The sequence below is a fragment of the Ochotona curzoniae genome, unplaced genomic scaffold (genome assembly GCF_017591425.1).
Source record: "Ochotona curzoniae isolate NIBS_2020 unplaced genomic scaffold, NIBS_Ocur_1.0 contig_1014, whole genome shotgun sequence".
NCBI lineage: Eukaryota > Metazoa > Chordata > Mammalia > Lagomorpha > Ochotonidae > Ochotona > Ochotona curzoniae.
In genome coordinates, this window is record NW_024464920.1 from 15,829,672 (window position 1) to 15,857,368 (window position 27,697).

The 27,697-nt window shown below is 38.8% G+C and overlaps 1 protein-coding gene across 3 annotated transcripts; it reads left to right on the plus strand.

The window, feature by feature from the left end:
* On the plus strand, positions 1-27,697 carry CUNH12orf50 (chromosome unknown C12orf50 homolog). Of its 3 annotated transcripts, none has more exons than XM_040989664.1 (13): positions 1-61; positions 2,136-2,255; positions 2,923-3,043; positions 11,421-11,579; positions 12,525-12,602; positions 12,685-12,798; positions 14,832-14,942; positions 19,942-20,049; positions 21,273-21,389; positions 22,176-22,280; positions 22,539-22,742; positions 25,512-25,604; positions 27,391-27,697. In XM_040989664.1, the coding sequence occupies exons 2-13, from the start codon at positions 2,244-2,246 to the stop codon at positions 27,414-27,416; spliced, it is 1,248 nt and encodes a 415-aa protein (XP_040845598.1). In that variant the 5' UTR covers positions 1-61; positions 2,136-2,243; the 3' UTR covers positions 27,417-27,697. The 3 variants fall into 3 exon arrangements, with proteins under 3 accessions (XP_040845598.1, XP_040845615.1, XP_040845607.1); XM_040989673.1 differs by having other exon boundaries at positions 14-61; positions 22,542-22,742; XM_040989681.1 differs by lacking the exon at positions 21,273-21,389.

The window sequence follows — 27,697 nt, forward strand, 5'->3', positions numbered from 1 at the left end:
GAAGTTTGAGTTTGCGTGCTTACTAGCAACCACTTTGAACATTTCTGCAAAGCTAGAGAAGGTATCTTCTAATTTCACTTATTTAAGATTGTCTGTTTTATAATATACTGTCAGCAAGAGGTCAGTGTTAATGGAAAACTACGGATAGCCTGAAAGACTGGATAAGAAATCTTTTTCCCTTTACTCACTGATAGTTCTTATATTTGCATTCCTGCATTTCTTATATTAAACAAACATTGGATTAGCAGGAGAGTTGAGAAATCATTTCAACAAGAGAGTTGAAAATGGCAGAAGTTGGGAATGACTGCTATTACTTTTTTAATTCCACATGCATAAAGGTAAATATTGTACAATTTACAGTTCACATGCTTAAGTTTTTAGTAGAATGACGGAAGATAAAATAGTAATTTGTTGAATCAACATTTATTATTTTCCCACAAGACGTTTTACCTTCTTAAACTCTGAGATAAAGGCTTATCATGTGTTTTTGATACACTGGACTTCTCTAAGAATGTGATTCCAGTCACACAAATCCATGTGATTAAATTTAACTCAATAGTAAACAGTGTCATCTACTTGTTTCTGTATTTTATAGTCATTTATGTGATTACTGATTTTTCCCATCAAAAATCTAAATAACAAAATATGTAAACATCAAGGAAAAAGAAAAAAAGCAAAACATAAAACCAAATAATCCAAAGATGAATTAAATTTGATAAAGTTAAATGGAAAAAAAAAGTTTAAGGACTAGGATTAGCGTATTTCAGTAAACCAATTAAATGCAGGAACTAGATGTTCAGAGCCCCATGGTCATGGCAGGATGAACCCAATCAAAGAGACTGTGTTTCTTCTCTGCTGGGAATCTTAATGGACTCAATTTCTTTGACCATAGGGATTAAATCTACCTCTTTCATTGTTATCTTTAGATTTAACTCAAGGATGAAAAATAATTTGTATTCTAGGGTAACAAAGTTTTGTCAGTTTTACTCTTGTATTGCCAAGCAGTTAGGGTAGTGACTTTTGGTAGTTAACTTCTCAGTAAATAATTACCTGGACCCATAAACATAAAAGTAATCGTGCTATTTTATCTCATGTAATTTTATAACATTATTTGAGAAGTTTGCTGTTTTATTCCCTTTTTGAGAAAATGAGTCACAGAGAAGATGAGCTAATTATTAACCTCATTTGTATGGACAGATAATAGATCCAATATTTAAATACTGAATTTCAGTACATATTTTATTCTTGTTATATAAATAAGGAAAATGTAGCAAAGAGGGTGCAAGCTGATTATTTACATTGTTACAATGGACAGGTAATGTAGTCATGATTCAAGTACTAATGACTTGACTCCAAGGACCCTTGCCAGGACCGCTTAGATCCATTTTTAAGAGACAGAGTGAAGATGGAAGGAGGTAGCAGGAGACGAAGGAACATGGAAAGTGTGTTGCAAGAGGGAAGAATCTAACAATGTTTTAGTGTCTGTTTGTTTCTCTGCCCATAAGAAGATAGCCTGCAGTTTTTTCATGTAGGTACTTATTTGTAAAAGAGCATGGAATTAACAAAAAGGTTTAGTAGCCTGTTGAAGTAATCCACATCTCTATTGTTGGTATTTAAAGGTGTCCATGTGTTTTTGTACAGGCATTATAGGCTAAGGGCATAAGACTTTTGTAGTATATGTAATGTAGTATACTAATTTCTTAATATTTCACATTTACTTTCCTTAATATAAGCATAATGAGTATTTCCTTAGACCAAAACCAAATGATCTTTAAAAAATGACTGATAACTAGAGATCATTTCTACAGTTATAATGTGGCTGGTAACTTTAAAAAATTTTTTGTATTCCTTCTTCAAAAACAGATTACATTGTACTGTCATTTTATCATGATAAAAGACATATCATTTTATCAGTGACTCGTGGTATGTAATATCATTTAATAATTAAATGACCTTATGCTATCTCACTAAGCCAGAACAATTGCTAAAATGTTGACCTAGAGTCTTATACCAGTAGGGTATATTTTCGTGATTGTAATTTTGTTTACTTATATTTTCTTTCACTGCCACTTTATTGTTGTAGAACACTAATGCAGTATGTTGGGTTTTCTACACTGTTTACTCCTTTCTTTTAGGGTTCCCAGTGCCGATTCCGACACTGTGAAAAGGCTCTTGGCAGCGATACTGTGTGCTCACTATGGAGAGAGAAAAAATGTTTAGATCCACTTTGCAGATTTAGACACATGGAAATGCAGGTAGAACAACTCAGCATCATTATCAAAAAGCATCCTCCTTCAATAGTATTGAATTATATTTCTACCACACTACAAGAAAGAAATTATTATTCAATTATTTAATTTCATATATTATTCATTTTTACTTTTGCTTAAATTATGTAAAAAAAAGTCAAGAACTGGAGTAGTGGTATAGTAGGTTGATCCTCCTCCTGTAGCACTGGCATTCCGTACGGGTGGCCCTTTGACTCCCGGCTACTCCATTTCTGATCCAGCTCCCTGCTCAAGGTCTGAAAAGGCAGGGGAGAAGGCCCTTGCCACCCACATGAGCCACCAGGAGAAAACTCCTGGCTCTTGGCTTCAGACACTCTGGCTGTCACAGCTATTTATGTGATGAACCAGTGGATGACAGATCTCTCTTTGTCTCTCCCTGTCTGTAACTCTGATTTTTCAGGTAAGATAAATAAATGTTTTAAAAACCCAATAAAAGTGAAAGTACATAATTTAGAAGTATCTGCTACATCTTTTAAATAATATAACAGAAAACTGAACACCATGAAACACACACGAGTGGAAGCTAATCACAATTATTTTTGTCACATTGTGTTTTATTGTACATGTTGCATACATTGTATTTATTGTGAGCATGCCATGTAATCATTATGTTCTCCTCACCTCCTTTGTCTAGCAAAACTGTAGCATTTCATGCTTCTGGGAAACTCAGCCTCTTGGTTGTGTGAAGATCAGCTGTATCTTTTATCACAGCAAACCTCGAAACATCAATGGATTGTTTTTACCACCAAGTAGCAGTGAGTATATGCATTATTAATTAATATGAGCACATCACATCAACATCTGGTTTTGGAATGCTATGTATAGAGTCACATTTTCAATAAGTATGACAAGGTGAATGTTGTGGTTCATCTCTACTTTCATTGGGTGATTCTATCAGGAATACAAATGAAGCTTAGAATGAATCATTAAGTAACTAACAAGATGAAGGGAACAGGAGCAAGATAAATTTTCTCCATGTTTCTAAAATGATTTTTATTCGATGGAAAAATGAGATGACGGCTGACTTCATTAAGTAGAAGGAAACTCAACAGCTAGAGCCGAGCTCTATGGTCATGCCTTCACTGTGCACTCAGTGAACAGTCAGACACCTGTCTCTGACGGGGCGGACAAGGGCAGACCACTGCTTCTGCCAGAGAAGGGCATATGTTGTGATATGATGGATGCTAACTGTGGTGAAATGCCATTGCTATGACAACGTAGACAATTGAGTCCAAGTAAATGACACTGAGACTAGTGTGTGAAAGACAACATATATTTTAATAAAAAATAATTACGTAACTTAAAGATTTTAATACTTAATACTAAAATAATTAAATAACTAAAATAATGTATTAATTTGAAAGGCAGACTTACAAAGAGAAGAGAGACACACACAGAGAAATCTTCCATCTGCTGGTGCATTTCCCAAATGGCCATCATGGTTGTAGCTGGATCGATCCAAAGCAGGCAGCCTGGAGCTTCCCACATAGGTGCAGGGTCTGAAGGATTTGGACCGTCTTCTACTGCTTCCCCAGGCACATTAGCAGGGATCTGGATTGGAAGTGGAGCTGGTGGGATACAAACCAGTACCCACATAGGATGCTGGCGCCACAAGTGGAGACTTAACCTACTACTAGATGGTGCTGGCCCCCACCGGACTTTGAAATAAATGAATGACAGGAACTGTGCTTTAGACGCAGATGCAGTCAGCGTTTCCTTGATTTTGTAACTACGCTGTCCTCTGCGTGGCTGCCAGATATCTCTGATAGCATGGCTTTTAGAAATGGGCTTGCATGACATTAGTCCTTTGTGATTTGAAAACTTCGCTTCAGATAGTTTTCAGAAAGATTATTATATAAAAATCAGATCACCCTGTTTAGGCACTTCTGGAAAACGCTGGTCTTTAGTATACATATCATAAATGTAATGCCTTGACCAGCATTTCTCATTACATTGTAAACCTCAAAAGAATGAGACCATAAGTAGTTTCCTTGTCTCATTGCACAGTGCATGGAATACAGATTCCCCGTAAAAATAAATGTATGGATAGATGAAAAAGGGAGGAATTAATGACTACTGAGAGGTAACTTACTGTGATAAAATTATTGCACATATTTAAGTGAGTAACTTGTTACCACGAATTTGGCTGTGGAATGATTTTATGAGAAGCGTTGTTCCAATATGTTCTATCCAGTTAGTAGACTTTGCTAGTGCCAAAGGTGCTTAGGCTGCTACGCCACGGCACCAGCCCCTGGGTGTTCCTGTTCCTGTGTCTTTTTTTTATTATTATTCTGAAAATCTTTACACAGTTGATTAGGGCTCTGAGGGTCAGGAGCTATAGCAAAGTGGGTAAGAGCATTGTTTCCACATTATCATTATTATTTTTTTTCTGTATCTGGGGTACGGGGAGAGAAAAAGGGAGAAGCCCCATTCAGCCTCCCACCCATCACAGGTCCCCGATGTGGGGCATGCTCTGAGGGTCCTGCTCAAGTGTTTTTGATAGTTCAACAGTTCTGAATTGCTGCAAATCTCACCATTCCAAGCGCAATGAAATTTCTCCAGAATCCACTGACTGACATAGTTCACCCTAGAGTCTCCATTTGCCCAGATTTTCACTGCCAACTCATGGCTTGAGCAAATGATTTGTTAAATGATTTGTTCTGTTCTCGCTCCTGTGTTGTTATGCTAGGTGTGCTCTGCTGGTTCCTATGGTCTGCCATATCCTCCATGTGCACCTGGATGTGCTGTCTATGGCTCCATCTGAGCCTCTGAGTAGGCTCAGCTTTGATACTTGGACTCCACAGTCAGACCATGGAACCTGCACTTCTCTTCATGGTTGGGGTTCTGAGGCCAACAGTTTGGTTGGAGAAATCTCCACAGAAACTTTGAGGTGATCCCACTCCTGATTCTTGTGTGTGCTTGCCACTACAGGGTCCAGCACAGTTTGTCACCCAAACAGCTGGTGGTTGCAATTGCTGGGTCAGTTCTTTCTCTAGCCCTGTCTTCCACGTGAATCAGTGGGTGTTGCAGTCCAGTGTGATTTTACCCAGCACACACTCGGTCCTCGCACAAACCAGTGGGAGCTGCAGCCTAGTCAGAGTGACCCGCAATAACCCGCACCAGGCCCGCCCTGTGCCCTGGTTTCCATGCTTGTCAGTTTGTACTGCAGACTTTTTCAGTCTGTCCCACATCCCATTCAGCTCTCACACGTGTCAATGGGCATTGAAGCCTAGTTCAACCCAATCTGCCCTATTATGCAGACCACTCATATGCTGGTCGGTGCCCTTCTGTCTAGCCATCCCTGCCCCAGTGCTGGTTTTCATGTTCTCCAGTGGGAGTGGAAACCCAAGAGGGAAGTGCCCACTTTTTCCTATACTAGACCACTCCCACTCCTGGATTATGTACTCTCCAGGTGATTCTGTGGTTTAACTTAACAGAATTGGCCTCCAGTGTCAACATCTGCCAGCAGATTCTGCTGCAAAGCTTAACCAACCCTCACCCACTCTGATTTATGCTTGTACCATTATAAACAGTCAACCCAGCCTGGCTTTTTCCTGATCTAGCTTGCATGAGGCCCATAGGTGCTATATCCTTGCCTGGTCTGACCTTCCCACAGCTGGATTCACTCTCAGGTGAGAGTGGCAGTCCATCAGGGGAGCCCACATTCCTTCTGCCAGCTTTGCCCCCTCCCTCCCTGGTTCTCATGTGTGCTGGTTGGGCGCTGTGGCCCAGTCTGGCATGGCCCCCCTCACCTCAGCATTTGGCAGTGGGTGCTGTAGCCTGGCCCGGTCCGGCCAACCTCCAATTCCAGCTGACACTGGTAAGGGTTACAACCTAGCCCAGTCCAGTACGCACCGAATCCCAGCTGTAATATGTACTGGTATGTGTTGCAGCCTAACCTGGCCCAACCCACACACTGTGTTCTGGTGCTCGGATTCGCCAGTGGGCGATGTGAATGGGTTCAGCCTGATCCGCCCCTGACCTATTCCAAATGTGTGGCAGTAGGTACCTTTTCCTGGTCTGGTCTGGGCTGTTCCCTATCGTGGTTCTTGCACTCACCTGCAGGGACTGTGTCCCAACAGAGGAGTTTCCCAAGCTCTTCCATCAGAACCTCTCCCAGTGCAAGATCTTGCGCATACTGTTGGGTCCCTGGACCAGCAATACTTAGTCTTCTTCCTGTCCTGCAGGAACAGTGGCCTGTCTGAACTGGCCTGCAACACATTCCAGTTCTTACTGTTGGATGTTTCAGCCCAGCCAAGCTTGGTCCACCCACAGACACAGCTCACACATGGCCAAGTAGGGGCAGAGACTTAGCCTTCACTGTCCTACACCTACGCTGGTCCTCATGAGCACCAGTTTTTGCTGGAATCTAGCACAGATCAGTGCTCCCAGCCCCAGTCCACACTTGTGCTGAGGGACACTGCATCCATATCCAGACCAGAACGCAGTCCCCACTCTGGCCTCTGCACTCACCAGTGGGAACACCAACCCAGCCAGGGTGTGCTCTTAGCTTCCCACCCAGGCCTGTTCCCAGCCATAGATCATGTGCTGGGTTTCTCTGGCCCAGCTTGGCATAGCCCTTCACCTGTCTTGGCTTTTGCCTTAGATGCTGTAGCCTAGCATCTCTGGCTCATGCAAACCAATCTTTATATATGTCATGTTCTAAGAATTGAGTTTTTAATTCTCTTTTTTCTATAATTTTTTGTGATCTTGTATACCCTACAGTTTTAAATTTGAGTGCAATTCATTGATACTCAAATTTATATTTATTTTTAGGCAAAGATTAAATTTAAAGCATACTGTACCTTAATGTAAAATCTGCCCTTTCTGTGTTTCTGTAAGTGCATATGATCCATTGATAGATTCATTGTAGAATTATTGAAGTTATTTGCTAAGTATCAGTTCATCCAGAACATTATACAATATGAATGTGATGTTGTCTCATGAAATATAAAAAAGATTTAGATATTTATGCACGCAACCTGTAAAAATAGAGTCCTGGTTGACTAATTGAGACCCATTATATAAACTGTATTAATTTGGTAAACTGGAGCCACAGCAATGCAATCTAAATCATCAGCTGTGTTCTTTCAGTATGATGTGCTTGCCAAATATATTTCTTACTTGTCAGTATGTATTATTTTATCCAATAAGCCCAGTTATCAGAATGCTTGATGTAACTGCCAGTTAGACTTTTGCAATTAAACTTTAACCTGCTAGTGATTTTTCAAAAAGGTTTGGACTCTTGAAAGAGATTTAAAAGTTAGTAAATCATAGATTTTTAAGGCAGTCAAATTCCTCTGGTTATCATTTACACACTTAAACATAGATAGCTGGTAAACAAATTGAGAATGCTAAAACAAAATTGATACTTACTGTAATTAAAGGACTACCTAGGTATTTCTGAGTGCATTTTGTACTTTATTGCTAAGCATGCCCAGAAAGTTTTTGTTCTTTTTCCTATGGTACTCATTAGAAATTAGTGTACTCTGGTAGACAAACTTTTAAAAAAAAATATATATATATATATTTTTTTTTTAAATTGGAAAGTCAGATCTACAGAGAAAAGGAGAGACACAGAGAGATCTTTGTTTGATCAGTTTAAGCCATTTACATTCAATGTTAATATGGATAGGGGGAAGTTTGCCTGTCATTTTTGCAATGGTTTGTTTTTTGATTTAGTCTTCTGTTATTCTTTTAGTGAGATGTTCTTCACATTTGCCTTTGGTTTTGGCAGTTGCTATTCCTTTTCTTTTTCTCATGAATATCTTTGAATATCATCTGTAGGGCAGGTTTAGAGGAGGCAAATTCATGGAATTTTTCTTTGCTGTGAAAGAATTTTTTATTTTCAAAGACAAAGGAGAGTTTTGAAGGATACATTATTCTGGGCTGAAAATTTTTCCCTTTTAGAATCTGGAGCATGTCAATTCATTTTCTTCTGGCCGGTAGCATTTCCTCTTGAGACTTCAGCTGTGAGTTTGATTAGGGTTCCTCTATAGGTCACTTGGTTTTTTCCATATGCACATTTAAGGATTTTTTTTTCCTTATGTTCAACTAAAGTGAGCTTGATTATCATATGTCATGTTTAGGTTCGCATTTCATCAACTCTGTTGGGAGTTCTGTGACCCTCCTGTATATTGTTTTCCAATTCTTTCTCTAGATTAGGGAAGTTCTCATTTATTATTACGTTGAATACACCTTTAATTCCAGCTTCTCTTTCTGCACCTTTCGGAACAGTCATAAATCTTATGTTGGGCCTTTTAATGGTATCTCTTAATTCTTAGATACTTTGTTTTTTAGTTTGGCCCAGCTCTGCTTCCAGCTATTTGTTTGTTTCACCCTGGTGACAGGAATTATCTTCCAATTCTGAGATTCTTTCTTCTGCTTCATTCATTCTATTTTTAGAGACTCTCCACTGTACTTTTAATTTCCTCCACAGTATTCTTAACTTGTGAAATGTCAGCTTTCATTTGATTCATTTCCAGTGTGACATATTCTTTAAATTCCTCCTGTATTATGTGTTTCTCATTATTGATAAACAGCTTTATAATGAGTTTTCTGAATTCTCTGTCCCCCATCTTTTCAATGTCTTCTTCAGTTAATTCTGAAGTTGGTAGAGGCTTTTGCTCCTTTGCGGAGACTCTTTAGTAACATTCATAGTGCCTCTGTCTCTTCTTTTACCTTTTATGATTGTAATTCTGATTGGCAGATTCTTCTCCTTAGTGCAGGTTTCTAGGATGTATTACCTACAGGTCTTCAAGTTGATTTTTATGACCAGTCAGTGTTCTGGATGAGGAAGATGCCAGCTCCCGAATAATTGGTTTGTCGATGGAGCTGAATTTGCTGACACCTGCTGGCCATTAAGTCTGAGGGCCACCTGGAGCTATTGAACCTGTAGAATGCCACAACAGAACTGTTTTTTTGTTTTGTTTTGTTTTTTCCTGAGGAGCTTGTACAGTGCTCTAAGCTGAAAGTGATTTTGTTCCCAGCTTATCTCTTGTGCAGCTCAGCTGTCCTCCCTTCAGTCTTAACAGTGCCTTGTCCCATGAAAATGGCATCTGAACACTACAGATTTAGTGAATGCAGTTTACTCCTGCTCCTCTGAGCCCTTGCTCCTCTGTGCAGGATGTCCCCTGTGGGACACTGACACAGATCTGGGGCTGTCAGCCGTCAGATCTGGGGACCACACAGACCCTGCAGGATGTGAGGCTGATGCTGCTTTCCCCCTGGGTCCAATTTAGTGCAAATAGGCAGAGATGAGCTCATTCCCGGCTGTCCCTTGATATCCACACACTCCGCCCCACCACACTGCTGGGGAATTGGGGACTGCTGGCTTTCAGTTCTGTGGACCACAGAGACCCTGCAGGACCCAAAGCTAACACTGCCCTCCTCATGGGATTAGTTCAGTACAATCAGCCAGAAATAGGCACACTGTGGGCCATTCCCTCAACTCTGCACTCTACCCCAGCACACAAGACTGTCCCCGATCCCTGCTGTGAGTTCCTTTCTGCCAGTGGTCTACCCGCTGGAGTCCAAGACTCTTTTTCCACTTGTTGTTGGGCCAAACTATTCAGCAGGATTGGCAGGTCTCAGTCTGCATTCACCTCCCAAGGTCCCTGCGCAAATCTAAGCTCCCACCTGGCTGCCACTGGACCCGGATGGCTGCTCACCAGCTGCTGGTAGGTTTTCTGTTCACTGCAGCACCTCTCTGCTATCTCTGCCACTTCCTTGTGTCCAGGGGGTCTCCAGGTACCCCCTGCCAGCTGCCTGACTTCTGTGTTTTTCTGTAGTCTGTTCCTTGTGTTTTGTTTGCCTTGTCTAATGATTTTCTGTCATCCCAAATGTCTCTGCTCCCTATACCGCCATCTTGGCCAGTCCTCTACAATTACTTTTTTTAAAGGTTGATTTATTCATGTGAAAATTATAATGACAAGAGCATGGATAGTGATGAGTTAACTGGCTCACTTCTCGAATGTCCACAACAGTGAAGTCTGTGCCAGTTTGAAGCCAGGAGACAAGAACTCCATCTTGGTGTTCCATATGGGTGCCAGGGACCTAAGTATTTGAGCTGTCTCCCACTGCCTTGCAAGGCACATTAGCAGGGACTGGGAAGGATGTGGAGCTTCAGACGGTCAAAGTGTTACTCAGTATGGGGCACTGGCATCTCAAGTTGTGGCTTAAACTGCTGCACCACAATATTGCCCCCAGGATCATCATCCTTAACTCACAGATCCAATGTAAGAATAGAGTTGTATAGGACTAATGATGTGGCATAGCACATTGAGCTTGTACCTATGGTGGCGGCATCCCATATGGGTACTAAGTCTAGTTCCAGATGCCCCACTTGCACATCAGGTCCATGTGATGTGCCTGTGAAAGCTGCAGTGGATGGTTTAAGTGCTTGGGCCCCTGAACCCTTGCGGGAGACCCAGAAAATGTCTTGGCTTCTTGCTTTGGCCTGGTCTTGCCACAGTCATTGTAGCTATTTGGGAAGTGAGTCAGGGGGTGAAAAGCTTCTTCCTCTTTTTCTCCCTCTCGCTGTAAATATGTTTCAAATAGATAAAAATAAATATTTGAAGAAAATACAATTGTGTTTAAATTTACAAATTCTCCTTGACTTATGATGGAGTTGCATTCCATTAGGCCTATTTTCAGTGGAAACTATTTCATTTGAAATGGTAAGTTGCAAATGTATTTACTGCCCTAGCCCTCTCGACATCACAGCTTAGCAACACAGAAGGCTGTTTCCACTGATGATGATGTGGCTGCCTCATTGCTGCAACCCAGCATTACAAGCAAAGAGGTCACCATCATGGGAAAAGATTAACATTCCAATTATGGTTTTCACTGAATGGATTTTGCTTATGTGTTATCATAAAGTCAAATGATCATTAAAGCAGGGACCTCTTGTATACCAAAAGTTGTGGTATCCAAAGTCAGGATTATTTTTCAGAGTCTGTGAATTAGCATCTTTTCCATGCTTTGAAGGCAAAATGTTGCTTTGTTTTTCCCAAATATGAGATCCCTTTAAATAAAACCTACAATTAGTTAGTATAATCAATAGTTGGTTATTGAACATATTCATTGTAATATGCATTTCTGAATAAATGAAATGTTACGTTTTCTCTGTAGATGTCACACTACAGAAAGAAAGTCAGGAAGGAATTCCAACCCCAACCCAGAGTCAAGAACCTCTGAAACCTCAGGAGAATATATCTCGACCAATTCACCATCCTTTAGTTTTAAAAACTAACTTTGAGGAAGAAGAGGATGAAGGAGAGGATCAAAATGGTTAGTGAAGCATTTCCCAGGTATACAGTGTACATTCAAACACCCGACAGTATTTTCTCATCATTGCAACTGTTAGGGACTTATGAAGAAATATATAAACCAGTTTGTGATAAGAAAATGAATGTAACCTTATTAAATAAGTTTAATTCATTATATTTTAACTTATTTTTTGCACATGTTTACCATTTGGAATGGAAAGTTTTCGTCATTTGATGGGAGACATCTTTTGTTAAACATGGATGAGTGCTTGTACAGATGGCAATGACCTACCTTACTTATACGTAACAACCATTTCAGTGTTTCTCACATCAGTATGAAAATATCAGTCTTATTTATCTCCATATCTAGTAATCATCTGTTGGCTTCACAGTCTTTGGTGTTAAGGAGATCTCTAGTGCAGTGGTGATTTGAACAGCACTGTAATACGTTTTACCTGGGGAGAGCCCATGAGAAGATGAACAGAGCAGGAAGCTGTCTTGTGTATTAGTCCACACTTAACCTCCCATGTATCACAGCACAGTGGTACCCGTCAGTCAGTATCTACAAAATAGATATGCAGAAAAAATATTCACTATGCACTTTCCCTGGAATGCATCTTTGTGTGGACTGTAGGCTGTCATGGTTCCTACAGTTAGGAATACACAGAACCATTTAGTTGTTTTTGTCTGCTGTAGCTCCAAGTTTCTCATGCCTACATCCTCCTCCAAACACCACCTAACATGGGAGTCTGTGCTTCCAACTTTGCATTTAAGATAACCTGATATATAATTTGACATTTATTTTCTCTTGACCAATTCCAATCTTAAAATGTAGCAGCAATGGGAACCATTTGCTAGTGTGCAAAATTCCCGATTTTAAAAATTGAGAAAGATTAATCTGTGAGATTTTTGTTTTCAGATTATTTCGATTTGGTAAAATTTAATTTAAACCAAATGTGTCCTATAGATGCTTCTTGTTTATGGACAAAGACTGCTGAAGAAATTGAAGAAAAAAGAGCAATAAAGGACATGTGTAATAAATCTGGTAAGACATCAAACATCTGATGGATTTTTGAGTACCCAGTGTGATAGATATACTAACCGCTACTTTCCTTCTGCGGGATTAGGTGAATACTATAGATGTCATGCTCTTCCAGATGTTTCATCATCAAAAAGCATTACTCCTCTACTGGAGAAGGAGTTAGAGAAGCCTTTGGAGAATGGCAGTGAACTGCAAGAAGGTAAGAAATGAAAAGGCAAGAATTCTTACTGATGTATAAGGTATTTGATGTGATGAACTGTGAATTCTTTACTATGATGTACACTAGAATAGAATTAAGTGATAAATAATACATCTGAATAGAGGGTGAGAAGGAAGTGTTTTACAGGATGACCCACTTTCTTGAGTGTGGAATATTACTGCTTCTAATGTAATTTCGCTGTCCTAGAAGAGCCAAAAAAAAAAAAAAATGAGTAGGCTTCGTAAGCACATGCTGAAATAGGAATCCTGAAAATAACTGACTTTCAGCATTTTTTTTTTTCTGTGTGATTAATCCCCCTGTGAAAGGATCTGGATTTTTCGCTTTGGTTAGAAATGATAGCCCATCAAGAGAGATAGAAGACGACCACAGAATCGAAATCACAGAAAAGGGATAGATTTGCTTTTAGAGGAGTGTCTCCCGTGGGAATTATGCTCTAGTGAATCTGTTTTGCCCATTGTTAGCTTGTCCTGGGAAACAAGATAAGAGTTTTTATTTGGGGTATTGAACCAGGAACTAAGGCACTCCAGGATCAGAATGTTACGTGTCTTCCAGGGGCACATAGAGAGGAAGGGAAGTGGGCAGCTGCTTGGGGAGCAGTGGGGAGGAGAAAGAAAAGTCTCAGGATCCAGAGCAGTACAGGCTATGATACAGAAGAGCATTAAATTTTTTTTTTTTTTTTTTTGGCAAATGTCTTTGTAGTAAACTGTTCCAACACATGGCTGTAGGTGGCAGCAACACACTTCAAATGATACAACAGTCAGGCAAGCCTTCCTGGGCCCTTTTAGGGAAAACAAACTGCAGTCTTGGGTTTCTCACACACACAAAAAAAACAAAACAAACAAAACAAAACAAAACAAAATTTCACACTCAAATAGAAGCCCAATAAGTAACATATATTAAAAACGGAATGCAATTGTGTGTGTCTTTACATACAATTAATTCCTAAATTCCTTTCACCCAGCTTTCCCTCAAATTATAGAATTTTACTGCATTTGAGTTTTCATTCATTCTGTCTGTAAAAATGCACATTATTATTTTCTGAACTGTTTGAGGATAAGTTACAAACATAGTTTCCTTTTGCTTTTCCGTGCTGCAGTAGAAGTGTTACAATTTGTGTATTGCCATTGATAGAACGGTACTGTTACAGCTCCTGCTCCATGTTCCACCAGTGACAACGTCACAGTCCTTTTCAGAAATATTTTCTTCCACTAATTTGAGATCCATTCCAGAATTACACATTGCTTTCATTGGTTTGGCATATCTCTTTAATTCTGCTTTTAACAGTTGATCTTAGAAGAGAATTACCCAGGGATCTACAAGGAAAGCTATGAAAGAAAAATTTAATTATCACCTTATAAGTGATACTTTCAATAGTGACTCTAATAGTTTTTACTTGATTATTCATGGTGAGTAGATAAAAGAAAAATAGAGATGTAATGTTCAAGATACATCAAATAAACATTGTTTTACAGACATTAGATTGATTTAATTGACTAAATTGTCCTTTGATGAAAAATATAAGACTTACTCCTTTATTTTTAATTTTAAAATTTGCTTAAAGTACACTTATTTGTATATGAGAGTGTGTGAGACTTGTAAGTAAAATACATTTTTTTTTTCTGAAGGATTTACTTGAAAGACAGAAAAAGAGAGACCAAGATAGAGTTCCTATCCGCTTATCCCTACCCCAGATGTCAGCACTGTCTCTGATTAGGATTGAAATAAGGAGTCAGGACCTCAGTCCGTGATTGCCCTGTGGTGGCAGGAGCCCAGTCCCAGGGACCTTCTCTGCTGCCTAGCAGTGTCCCCAAGGGCAGGAGGCAGGAAGTTGGTATCAGGAGTCGAGGCAGGCATCGCATCTAAGTCTTCACGTAGGAACTCAGGCACCCTAATCACCATGGTCATTGCTAAGCCAAAGGCCTGCCCTTTATATTCTTTAAAATGTCTGTTTTCATTTTGAATTATATCATAAACTTACCTCCTGGACTTACTTTTTTCTTCTTTATTTCAAGGGGATGGTCTCACAGTTCCAACAAAATTTAGTGTAATCGAGAGGCAAGGCGAGATAAAAATATCATTGGATAGGAAACCCAGGATTGACATTGCTGCTTTTGAAAATGGAGGTGAGTTGATATGTTATTGGTCAATAATGAATAAAAATGTGCTGGAATTTCTTCTCTCATGACTGATTACATTGTCTCATTTTTTATTTTCTGCATTATGCAAGGGGATGGTAGTGCATTACAAAATCAAATACTTTTAGGAACTAGTATCCCTACCAAACTTCTCGTGAGAATTTTACTTAATGCACAAGATGCTCTATTTTTCATGTTTCAATGAGGGATTTTTGTGTGAGTGTGTGTGTGTGTCTGTCAAGCATATCTGGAAATAATGAATTTATCTGTCAAGCATATCTGTAGTCTACTGTCAGCTATAAACAGAGAAAAGTATGTAATAGATCTACCTTACTGCTGGGCTGCTACATTCAAATACTTCATTTGTGTCAAGCATCACATTCTAATTGCATATTCTATCTTAAAATATCCAGAACTGACTTGAGCATAAACATTTCAGAAAACCTATCATCTGATAGAGTATTCTAAGCCTTATTTGAGAAGCAAAGACAGAACTATCATCTGCTACTTCACCCCCTAAAACAGCCAGCATGGATCAGGGCTGAGACCAAGAGATGAAAATGCCATTCACATCTCCCAAGCAGGTTGGCAGGAACTTGGTGCCCTTATCTTTGTCTCCTGTGGTCTCCATTAGCATGGAGCTGGGGTTAGGAGCCTGAGCCATCATAAACTCCAGGCATTCATGTGTAGGACACATGTGTGTCAGCCTCTGTCTGAAACACAAAACACCCACTCCTAAGCCTATTATGGGGACAGTTTTGAGGAAGAAAAATAGTGTGTTGATGTGAACAATGTGTGTGAAGGGAGAGAAGAAAGTGAAGGTGCCAGCATGTATCCATGGGAGTGTGGCTCGTTCGTGATTTTGCAGTGTCTAGTGCTGAAGTGATTAGATTGTCTTCTCTCCTTTATTGTGTCTGCAGCAGTTCCAGACTGTCTGTCATTGTTTTCCTTCTATTAAACAGTTAGCTTTAGCTGTAACAAATATTGACAGTATTTCCCAGTGGAGTTTACCCCGTTTACACAATATAATGGAGAACAAAACTGAGTTCTGTGTAGCCTGACTAGTTCAAATCATAAAATTTTGGTGAAATGTTGAATTACCTTATTAATGAATAAAAGATCATTTTCAATCAATGATAAATTTATGTTTTCACATAAAACACTGTCATTAATGTTGTGATAGTAGTACTAGATTCTCTAATTTTGGGGGACTTAGTGCAAAAAAAAATCACCATTCACCTTCATTAATATGTGTATGAATATTGTTAGAGGAGTAAGCTGGCTAAGCAACCCTACCAAGAGCATGTTAAAATTTTTCCATCATTTGGGACACTGGGCTTAGTTAGGTTTGTCAGTTCTCCGAGTGTTATAATGTGCTGTGTCTCAAAACCCCAGGCTCTCTTGTGTATGTGTGTATAGAAAAACAGACAACTAAACCTCTTTTTTTTTTTAAGATTTATTTTTATTATTTTTTTTATTGGAAAGGCGGATATACAGAGAGGAGAGACAGAGAGGAAGATCTTCCATCTGATGATTCACTCCCCAAGTGAGCACAAAAGTCAATGCTATGCCGATCTGAAGCCAGGAGCCTCCTACGGGTCTCCCACGCGGGTGCAGGGTCCCAAAGCTTTGGGCCGTCCTCGACTGCTTTCCCAGGCCACAGGCAGGGAGCTGGATGGGAAGCGGGGCTGCCGGGATAGAATTGGCGCCCATATGGGATCCCGAGCGTCCAAGGCGAGGACCTTAACCACTGCGGCACCACGCCGGGCCCTAAACTTCTTTTTATTTATTTATTTATTTATTTTTCAAATTTACTTCAAAGGCAGAGTTAGAGAGAAGGGGAAAGACAGAGGAACCTTAGGGGAGAGAGTACTCTTTCCTCTGTTGATTTGCTCCCCATGTAATTGTATTAACCAGAACTGGATCGGTCCAGAACCAGCATCCTGGAACTCTCTTCAGTTCTCCAGCATGAGTGGCAAGTGCCCAAGTTCTTTTGCTGCCTTAACCAGGCAGATTAACAGGGCGTTGGATCAGAACTGGAGCAGCTGACGCCTGGAACATTGTTCATATGAGATGTCTCAGGCAGCATCTTAACCCTCTGCACCACAGTCTTGGCCCTCAGCCCCCTGTATTGATAAGATGATGAATTATTAGAACTAATATGAAGGTGTTAGTATTCAATTTGAAAGTAAACATTTGATGTATTGTCTTTAAAATTTTAATATTGAGATTTGCTCTAATGAAGTATGCAGATAAATTGATACAATTTACGTGCATATGCCTCAGAATAGTCAAAGCTACTGTACTAGAGAAGACTGTACATTTTTACAAGTCAATATTTCTCTCCCAATGGTAACCATGCCCCTGATGCCTGCTACCATAGGTTTATATAGCACATATTGACTTTTATGAAAATTAAAAGGCACCGTTTGAACTCTTCTAATTTGAATCCTTTTCCTTAACACAGTGTGAGACTGATCTATGTTGTGGATTATAATAGTGTTCCTATCTATATGTGCAGTAATTCTGTCTATAGACATAAAAGATATGTACATCTGCATACTCACACACATGTCTGCATATATATATATATATACATATATATATATCTACTTACTTGCATGAACATACCAATTCATTTATTTTCCTTACTCCTAGTAGTTAATGTTTTATAAAGTTGACATGAACAATGAATTAGCAATTATTGAGCTTTGTTCCTAGGAGAATACAAGCATGAAAACATAGATACTCATGATACACATAAGTGTATCACAAAGATTACAACCTTAAACCCTACAAATTAGTTTTCCTGGTAGATTCAGTTTTTTTGGTTTCTTATTGTGTCTTTTTATTTTTTCGGATACAATTTAGTTGGCACTGGGCTCTCCCCTCCCCCACATTCCCTCACCTCCACTCTGTTCTCTGCTCCAGGTTTGTAATGTAGATTGTTTTATTTTCAAATAAAGAAGCAAGGCTCAGAAGCGTTAAGTGATTCTCATGAGTCTGCTTCATTATTAAGTTTCAGAGTTGGGATTCAAGTCCTTTCCAACCTGCTCCAGAGATAGAACCTCTTGCCCTTCATTGCCTCATCATCTAGTCATCTTGGTATATGCATCAAAACAAAAATGCAGGTGCATTCCGCTGTGGGAGCTCAGCTGGGACTGTCCTGAGCAGCTCAGGATTTGCACCACTGCTTATGCTTGTGAGACACTGCACAAGCACTGCGAGTGTTGCTGCTGACTTGGACAGACATGACTGCTGCTTGGGACTTGTCTAAGTTCCTTTGTTATCCTTGTTAGTCAACTAAATAACAACAGACTGGATAATTTATAAAGGGTAAAGCCAGACAACATCTTGAAGGACGTTTATGATACTGCAAAGGAACTATAGTACTGCAAGGAAAAAAAACAATTGGTATCTCTTTTCCTCTCAGATTTTCTCCTTAATCCAAGGTGCATGGGCATTTCCAGACATTGGGCTCTCTTGCTTGCTTACATGAGTGATTACAATGAGCCTGAGATGCAGTTTCTTTCCTAGTAAATAAGCAATGCCTTCATGGAAAAATGTGCAGTAAACTCAGAGTTTAATTCATCCAGAAGAAAATCTAGGAATGTACTTTGTGAACCTGTTGTTGTCAGGCATCTCTAGTCTTATGTGTTGGTTGCCTCACAGTCAGTTTTTTTGTTTGTTTGTTTTTGTTTTTTTGTTGTTTTTTTTTTTTTTTTGCCGGGCTGGTGGTACTTTGTAATAGTCATTTTGTGGGGGAAATTACTGTGATACAAGCTATTTCATGATGGCAAACTCCAAATTCCTTCTGGGGTTCATTTTCATCACTGGTTTTGTGTAAGTTTCTTGAGGTCAGCCTCTATGTGTATGGAGTTTGTATAAATAAATATGGTAGAACTCTGAGACATCATGTGTACTGAAGAAATACTTGTAGAATAAAGAATTGTATGTGTAACTGTGATGGATGATTGTGGGACTGGAGATGAGTTTATAAAATGTCCCAATGAGTGGAAGTTAATATTGCAGGGCCATCAGCCAAATATAACGAGCTAAGCACAAAACAGTGATAATGTCTTCTATCTAGATTCTGTTTAGGTTCAGAGCATGAAAGGTGGGTTTTCTTCAAGTCAGGAAAAATCTGACATCCTGATGTCTGTAAGATTAAAACTAGTGCTTGTTGTTGGACAAGTGTGTTTCATTGTGAAATAGCTAAGGACCTTGAAAAACTAGGAGTAGTACAGAGACATAACAAATCATTGTCATTTTCTCAGTGTGTGTCCAGCCCACAGAAAAATGTTTCACGAACATCAACTATTATTATGTTAGGTCTCCTAAGATCTTAATAGATTTTCAGTAGTGGAGTGTCAATTTTTGAAAACAAAATTATGTTAGAACTGGGTAACTAGTGTGGTGAAAAATCTGGGCATTTTGTACTTAGGTGATATTTAAAGTAGTTATGGAAATTTATCCTGGGAAATTCAAGACCTGAAAAGACCACAAAATCTATTTTCATATATCTGAATATATAATAGGAAGAAAATGTTCATTTACTTTGTCTATATAGTATGCCAGCTAAAGATTGTTTTAAGTTAAAGTAGAATCACTATTGTTGAGTATGTGAATTTTCTTTTAAATACCTATGTAAAAGTTAACATGTTTGGTATTCATATGCTATTCTGCCTGTGTTAATATAAGCATTTATGATTTATGTAAATAAGTAGGTGTAGTATCTGTGATGCATGTCTAAACAGAAGTGGTACACGGGGATTTATAGAAAATATTCCTATCCTAGAAGGTAGTTTTGTTTTTAATAACAGCAATATTTTATAGTGTTCATCTTCTCAATTATTCAGAGTTCTATAATTTACAGATGTAAAGGTCATTAGAAATTATCTTTTCCTGTAAAGTTTTGGGTGCCAGTTATGTAGAAGGTAGTCTTGTAGGCCCTTCTGCATTGGCACTGATGGTAAGCTTTCCACAGGAGGTGACTGTTACATTCCACAGAGGATCATATATATTGGAGTAGATGAAAGTGAAGCTTTATCTGAAGAAAAGGAAATCACCCTGTCAAAATGTTCAAATACTAAAGGTAATGAATCATTCTGTAAGTTTGATCCATTTGTATTTTCTATCAATATGTTGAACGCAAAGCTTTCTTATAAAATCCAATGTAAAAGCAAAGAAGTAAGTGAAAATGCACACTGAGTAGAAGTGAAGCATCCTGGGGTTCCAGGCGTGGCTCTCATCTCCAGTTGTTGGACCACAGGGCTTCATCTTTTTAAGCTTTGCTTTCTGTGTCGAAAGTTTCCGCCTACATACTTGCTAGGAACCTTGCTAGTTTTGAAGTTACTGTCTGTCTTATCTAGTCCTACCGAGACTTTTTGTGTTTCTATCAATAAGAGAATCATGTTAGAAAATTTTGTTTGGGTATGCTATGAAGAGCATTAGTCTGGTGTTGAATCCTCCACTTTATAATGATGAAGAAATATGGCCAAATGTGCTCTCAGTAGCTTCCTCCAGCCCTGCTCTGCGCAGGATTGCTCCCTCTGCTGGGGCACCTCTCATTCACACACTGAAAGGACAGCTATTGTGTCAGTAGCGGACTTCATGTTCTTTCTGTTAAAATGTAACCCGTTTCCTGAAATGTGTCCTGCATCATTCAGTAATCTCAAGCATAGAGAAGGGGCATGTCAGTAAGTTGAAACATTGTAACGGAAAATTCTCTGTGAATCTCTGTCCTCAGAAGTGGAAACATTGTGCTTTAAGCAATTCTTGGAGCTTCTCTAATGTGGTAGCCAGCAGCCACGCGACGCTGTTTAAATTCAATTCAAGGTCAATAAAAATTTTTAAAGTCTTTTAGTTCACGTACCATGTTCCAAGTGTTCCATGGCCACATATGTCTGGTAGCTCCTGTGAAGGACAGCACAGTTTTATTACATTTGCATGTTAGAAGTATTATAATATTTGCATGGGAGGACTATTGGATGTTTCTGCTGCAGAGCATGGAATAAGCTCCATTTAAAAATATTTTCAGAACCCTCATTTAAATGAGCCTCATCATGTTCAAATAGATCACTTTTTACTTCTTTTGTAGTGACAATTATCTTATTTACATTAATATTAGGCTGTACTTCTGGTTTTCTGGTTTTGTGAGTAAATGTGTAACTACGACATTGTAATGATTCCTTCTGAAAAACTCTGTATACATTTGTATTTTAAAGAGGTGTGCATATCATGTAATGCTTAAAAGGGAAATGCCAACTGAAATGTTTCTTTTGCTGACACAGATATTTTCTCATTTTGCTTTAACAGATATCAAGGACAATTTCCACCCAAAGCGTTCCCTAACTACGCGAATAGCACCTGCACCGCATGTGTTAAATGCTACCGAAAACATTGGTTTGAAGTGTAGAGACGACCGCTCTTTAAGTGAGTCATTTGATTTATCACTTTGTGGCATTAAATATATTTTTGGGATGCATTTGTTTTGTTCATATAAAATGGAATTTTAAAAATAATCTGAAAATTATTCAGTTGTAAGAATTAAAGACAAATTTTCCTCTGATCATTCATTGTGATTCAAGTTCTAGTAAGTACTGTTTTTCTCACTAGTTTAATAGTATATTGCCTTTTCAGACTTTTAATTTCACCTACAGTGCAATAAGTTGACAGCCTTTTAGTTTTCAGTATGTGCAGCTATTTCTCTTGACATATTAAAACTTCTGAATCTTCCTGATTCCTTCCTTCCATCCTTCTGTTTTTTACTTATTACTTATTTAATTTATTGAAACCCTTTGATAGTCTTGGATCCCAGCTGGGAGAGCCATGATGGCTTTTCCAAAGAAAGCTATTTGGTGAGATGTATATATGTTATACACACACATATGATTATTACACATGGGATGTTACATATGCCGGTCATGATTGGGCATTTAGTGTGAAGCTGAGGCATAATGTTAAAGTAAGCGAGCGTTCAGAGCTTCACTGAGGACTTAAGCTGAAAGTGAATGTGAAGCCTCAGACAAAGGCAGCTTGAGCTCGCTGCCCAAAGCGCGTCTCATCTACACCCGAGCACCTGATGCTCATTCTCTCTATGTACCAATCAATTGTGAATAACAGCTTGCTGAATGTTACTTTATATGTGAGTACCTCCCACAGTAATTTTCAGATGAAAGCATTTCTTAAAAAAACTGTAAATTTTATATCTTCCCTAAGTGAATGATGCCCCGCCAGTGAGGAAGTCTCATTTGAAGGGTGTGAAAAAGAGAAAATGGATTTATGATGAACCAAAGAACTTTTCTGGTCCCGGAATGCGACGAGGTAAAGTGTCCATATGTTTGATATTCCATATTCTAATCTGAAAGCTGATTAAATACTAAATATTTTCCACCTGAAACCAAATCACTGTCACGCAATATAAATGTCATTTTCGACGATCACTCCAACCTCTGTTTCTTTCAGTTTGTATTGTCTTTCATTGTCCCACCCAGTCCTCATGCTACACTAATGTTTGTGTTCATGATTATGAAACCAGCTTATTGTAACCTTAACCCACCTTCTCTTCCCTTTCTTCAACAGCAGTACAGGCACCAAATCCCAAAAACAAAATGAGTTACCACCGCAACAATAAGAACCGAAATGCCGAGAATGCATCTTATATCCACATGCAAAGAGATGCCGTCAGGGCTGTCTCACTGAACGCCCCGCCCCGCAGCAAGCCCACGAACGGGTCCTGTAACAAAGCTGATGTTAACAAGGAACCCAAACTCAACCTCTATCCAGGTGAGGGTCTTAACCACTGCGGCTTACTCTGGCCTCTAGTTTGCCTTCCTAAGGAACTGCTTGATGACTTGGCAAATGGTTGATGTTACCCAGTGCCCTCTCGTGTTCCTAGCCCATCATCACCGTGACACCTATTGAGAGGATTTCTTCCCCTGGGCAGGAGTGGATGTGATTCAGAAGATGTGGAGGAAAGCTGATGCTGGGTGCAGATGATTAGCTCGTGTTCCTCCCTGGCGTTTTGGGTCAGACCTCTGCACTTTGATCCCCCTGGCTAGCTTTCCTTGACTCCGGAGGATTGTTTTTAAATGGTTGACATTTTCTTGTTCCACTGACTGCTTTCTTCAATTATCACTGTCAGGCTGGCACCTTAGTTTTTCTTTAGGCTCTTCATGATTACTTTCTGAAAGGGTTAGTTTGGGGGTTGGCTGTAATATTTTTGCCAACCTCTCATCTCTCCCACCATGCACAGATTGCTTCTAAATCATTTCATCATATAATAGTCAGAGTCATACTGTATGTCTGGAAGTACAAGGCCACAGGGGAGGAAAGAGCCAACTCTTTCTTTTTTTTTTGCTTTGCACCTCAGATAAATTTTGTTCTTTTGAAGTTGAGTTTAAGCTCCCCTCAACGTAACAAAATGCTGCTTGTTTCTGTAAATTTCACGTTTCTAAGTTTCTATGTTTGCAGTCCTGAAGGCTATAAATCTTTGGAAACATAAGACCCTACGTCTTAGTTTCTTCAGTAAATAAAAATTAACTTCACTGAAGTTATATTTCTGTTTATCTTAATATAACAACATAGATACATATATCCAAAGAAGGGTATTCTTTGGTGAAACGGTTTTTTCAATTTTACTTGTTGCTACCACTGTTATATTTATTAATATTATTTTATTACAAATATATGGCTTTAAAAATACAGTAAGTAGTAGAATGACTTGTTTCCAGTATATTGAGTGGGTGAACATTTTGTCAGTTACACATGACACTCTTCTGCACTGTTAGTGCATGTGTCAGCACACAAAAAAACATCAAACTCTTGGAATTGTTATGTACCAATCTTTGAAATTCATAGCTGCTTAGTAATTCTTGAAAACACAGTGTTAAGTACTTATGTGTGCTTAATTTTAAAAATTATTTACATAAGTTAAACAAATTCCAAGTATTTCATATATATACAGATTTAACAGCATAAAACTTCCTACCCTATGTCTCCTCCCAATCAAGCTCCCACCCCTCCTCCCTTTGAGAAATGCCCGTTTGCACCCTTTGTCTATTTCTTAGCTCGATTTTTTTAGTTGAGTTGCTTGCGCTTCTTATGGATTCTGAATATTAATTCTTTATCAGTTGACTAGTTTATAACTAATTTCTCCTATTCTGTTGGTTTCCAGCTCACTTTGTGGAGTGTTTCCTTTGCAGAGCAGCATCTTTTTAGTTTGATGTAACCCCAGTTTGTCTTTCTTGGCTTTTATTGCCTGTGCTTCTGGGTTTTTTCCAGGCAGTCTTTGCCCATGATGATGCCTTGCGGAATTTTCCTGAGGTTTTCCTCTAGTAATTTGATGGTGCCAGGATGTTTATTTGAATCCTTTATTCATGTTGGGTTGATTTTTGATTAAGATATAAAGTAGGAGTCTTTCTTCATATGTCTTGATGTGCAGATCCAATTTTCCCTGCATCATTTGTTCAAGAGACTGTCCTTTACCCAGGGTTTTAATTTAAACTTACTTGTCAAGCATTGGTTTGTGGTTGATATGTAGATTAATTTCTGAGGTTTCTATTCAGTTCTGAGTTGTCTACATGTCTGTTTTAATGCCAGTACCAAGCTGTTTTGATTATAGCTGCCCTGTAGTATGTCTTGAAATCTGCTATTGTGGTGCTCACTACTTTGTTGTTAAAGGGTTCTTTAGCTGTTCAAGCACTCTTGTATTTCCATATGAATTTTTGCATTTTTCTTGTAAATCTGAGGAGGCTGTCACTGATATTCTCATTGGAATAACATGGAATTTGTAAGTTACTTTGTGAAGCACAGGGATGATTTTTTTTTTTTGAAAATAAGTCTTCTAGTCCACAAATATGGAGCATTTTCCCATTTTGTGTGTCTTCTTCTATTTCTTTAATATTTTGCAATATTTATTGCAGAGATCTTTCATGTCCTTGAGAAAACATACTTGTAACCTTATTGGATACCAACCAAAATGTAGAGATGTTCTGACTTCCAGGGCAATGCATGCATTGCTCCAGACTGATCAATGCGATGGAAGATCGAACTAGAACTTGAGCTATATCACATTTTATAGCACTACAAATATGAGTGAACTTGTATGCAAAATTATGGATAATTAATACTTTTAATTACATCTTGGTATCATATTCCCTAACTTAGCCTCACGGAAGAGAGGCTTATTTGAGGAATTTGATGAACAATCAAAAGATCTGCCACTGATAACATAAATGGTGTAAATTCACTTGTATCCCTGATACCCTGGCTTCTTTACAGATTCTGGGATTCCCCTCCCCAAACTCCAACCCCCGACTGATTTTCCGCATGCCATTACAATAACACAGTCCTTCACGAGGAATTATAATTCCATCAGTGTGTTATTTAAGTGTCCCCCGACATTGCTGGTACAGACGTCAGACACCCTAGCTTCTAAATAATAAAATGAAATATTTATGAAGTAACTTCACCTCTGAGTTGTTTTTAGGTTTGAAATACCCTTGGACAATTATTTTCAAGTTATAAAATATTTAGCTCTGGTCTTTTTTTCAGACAAATGTATGTCGACATCGTATAATAGTTCAGCTTGGAGAAAAAGAATTCCATTTTCAAAAACATATTCAAAAAATGAAAAGATTTATCCAGGTAAACATTTACTGGTGATTTGAATGTATCATGTACTTTTTTAAATGAATGACACATTTTAAAGTTCAAGAAACATATTTTAGAAACATTAAAAATAAAATTTCCATGAGATAGTTGCACGTTTAATTTCACGGAGATTCCTAGGATATCTACTGTCTAATAGAAACTTTCCTTGACAATAAGCATAGTAATTGAAGCAGTTGTGTAATATGTTATGACACAGTCTTTGCTGTGCTACAATGTAAATATATAAACTGTATTTTTACATAGGTAACATGTTACAGCCTTACTGTATTGCAATAGGAAAATATTGGCTGGTATGATTGGTCCAGGCTGACGTGGCATCCAAGATGAATTTTCTTGTCTAAGAAAATTCAATCAGTTTGTGCCCACTGATTGTTGAACCTAGGAGGTTGGAAAGATTGTGGGAATTTCTTGGGATAAAAGGTTTGCAATAGCCCTGACCTGGGCTATCCTGCTAGACATCATTGTGCCTCCTCCAGTCTAACGTGGTTTCACAAATTAGGTTTGGAAAACCACACAGGGTGAAATGGTTTCAGTGACTTCCTATATGGCTGAACTTTTCATAGAAATTGCAAAAAGGGAGCTCATATCTAAATACATAATCTAGAATGCTCCAAATCATAAATTCTTACACAAATTCCTTCCAAACAGGAAGCATGTTCCATCTATCTATAATGCTGACTTTGTGTATCCATGTGTGAACAGGAAATATGCACCACTCCTGTTGACCACCACATCTATACAACTATATGTGAACAGGAAGGATGTACTATCCATATGTAGTGCAGAATCTACTCATCCTCTGTGAACAGGGAAAATGTAGCTTATATGCATGACACTGAATCTGTGCATCGACATGCAAATAGGAAACGTGTACCATTCCTGTGTAGTACAGAGTCTGTGCATCCGTGCATGATCGGGAAGCATGTGCTGTTTAGGCATAACACAGAAACTAAACATGGATGTTTGAATAGAAAACGCGTAGCTTGCATGTGTGGCACAGGATCTGTGCATCTGTAAGTGGCTGTGTTGCAGCTTTCAGATGTGACAGAGAAAAGCTTTGGAGAGAACTTTCCAGGGTCATCTGAGTGGAGGGGAAAACTGATCCTGTCTAATGTGACAGGACTGAATACTGCTTTTTGAGATTTCCAGGTGGCAGGACAGCATGCATTCTGGGCGGCAAAGTGGGAGAAATGTTTCCCAGTGGACAGATGGGCTGCTGGAAGGAAGGGGGGCAGAAAACAAAGTTGCCTCTGGCTTGTTTCTCTTAAGTCTTTGACAGTCATGGGCACAGAAGTGTAAATGGGCAAGGGGAGCCTTTTGGGAAAATATTATTGGATGCTGTGATAAGAGGAAAAGGTCAGTGCTTGTGAGAGGCAAGGGAAGGAACTACAGAGGCCTGGAGATGTCATTCTCACTCCTGGCTCCCCCAGAGGCCCATGTCCTTTCTGATATAGGTATAACTGATACAGTAGAGGTGGCTGTCTCAATGTGACTGAATGTTCATTCTAAGTGCCCAGTTGTGCAGACTTACAAATAATATTAATTCTGTTCATTTCCACCACTTCATCCAAATGCAATACATGATAAGCAACAATGGTGTAAATTGAGCTTGAATAACATTTTGAAATTTTATGAAAGAAAATAGTAAGCTTAGTTTCTGTTTTGCCTTTGGATTTTGTGGCTGTTAGTAAAAGAAATGTGAAATATCAGCACCCTTGAGGATGAAAAAGAAATAATGTTTTGTGTATTTTATTATTAGAGCAACGAAGAAATGGAAGTAAGTAAACTTGGAGGTTGAGAGAAGAGAAAAATGGGAAAAGAGGAAAGTGCCAGACATCATTTGATTTACAATCGAAAATGAAACTTCAAAGAATGAGATATTCAAGTACCCCATAGTATAATCGGGATAGCCAAAGATGATAAAATGCAAATTCTGAAAATAAGATGCAGGAAGTACATTGTGCTCTTTCAACACTGATAAATATGCAAATTACAAACAGCTGCCTGTGAATTTATGTAGGTCTGGAATTGATTCAATGCATTACTACAAACATTTAATAAAATTT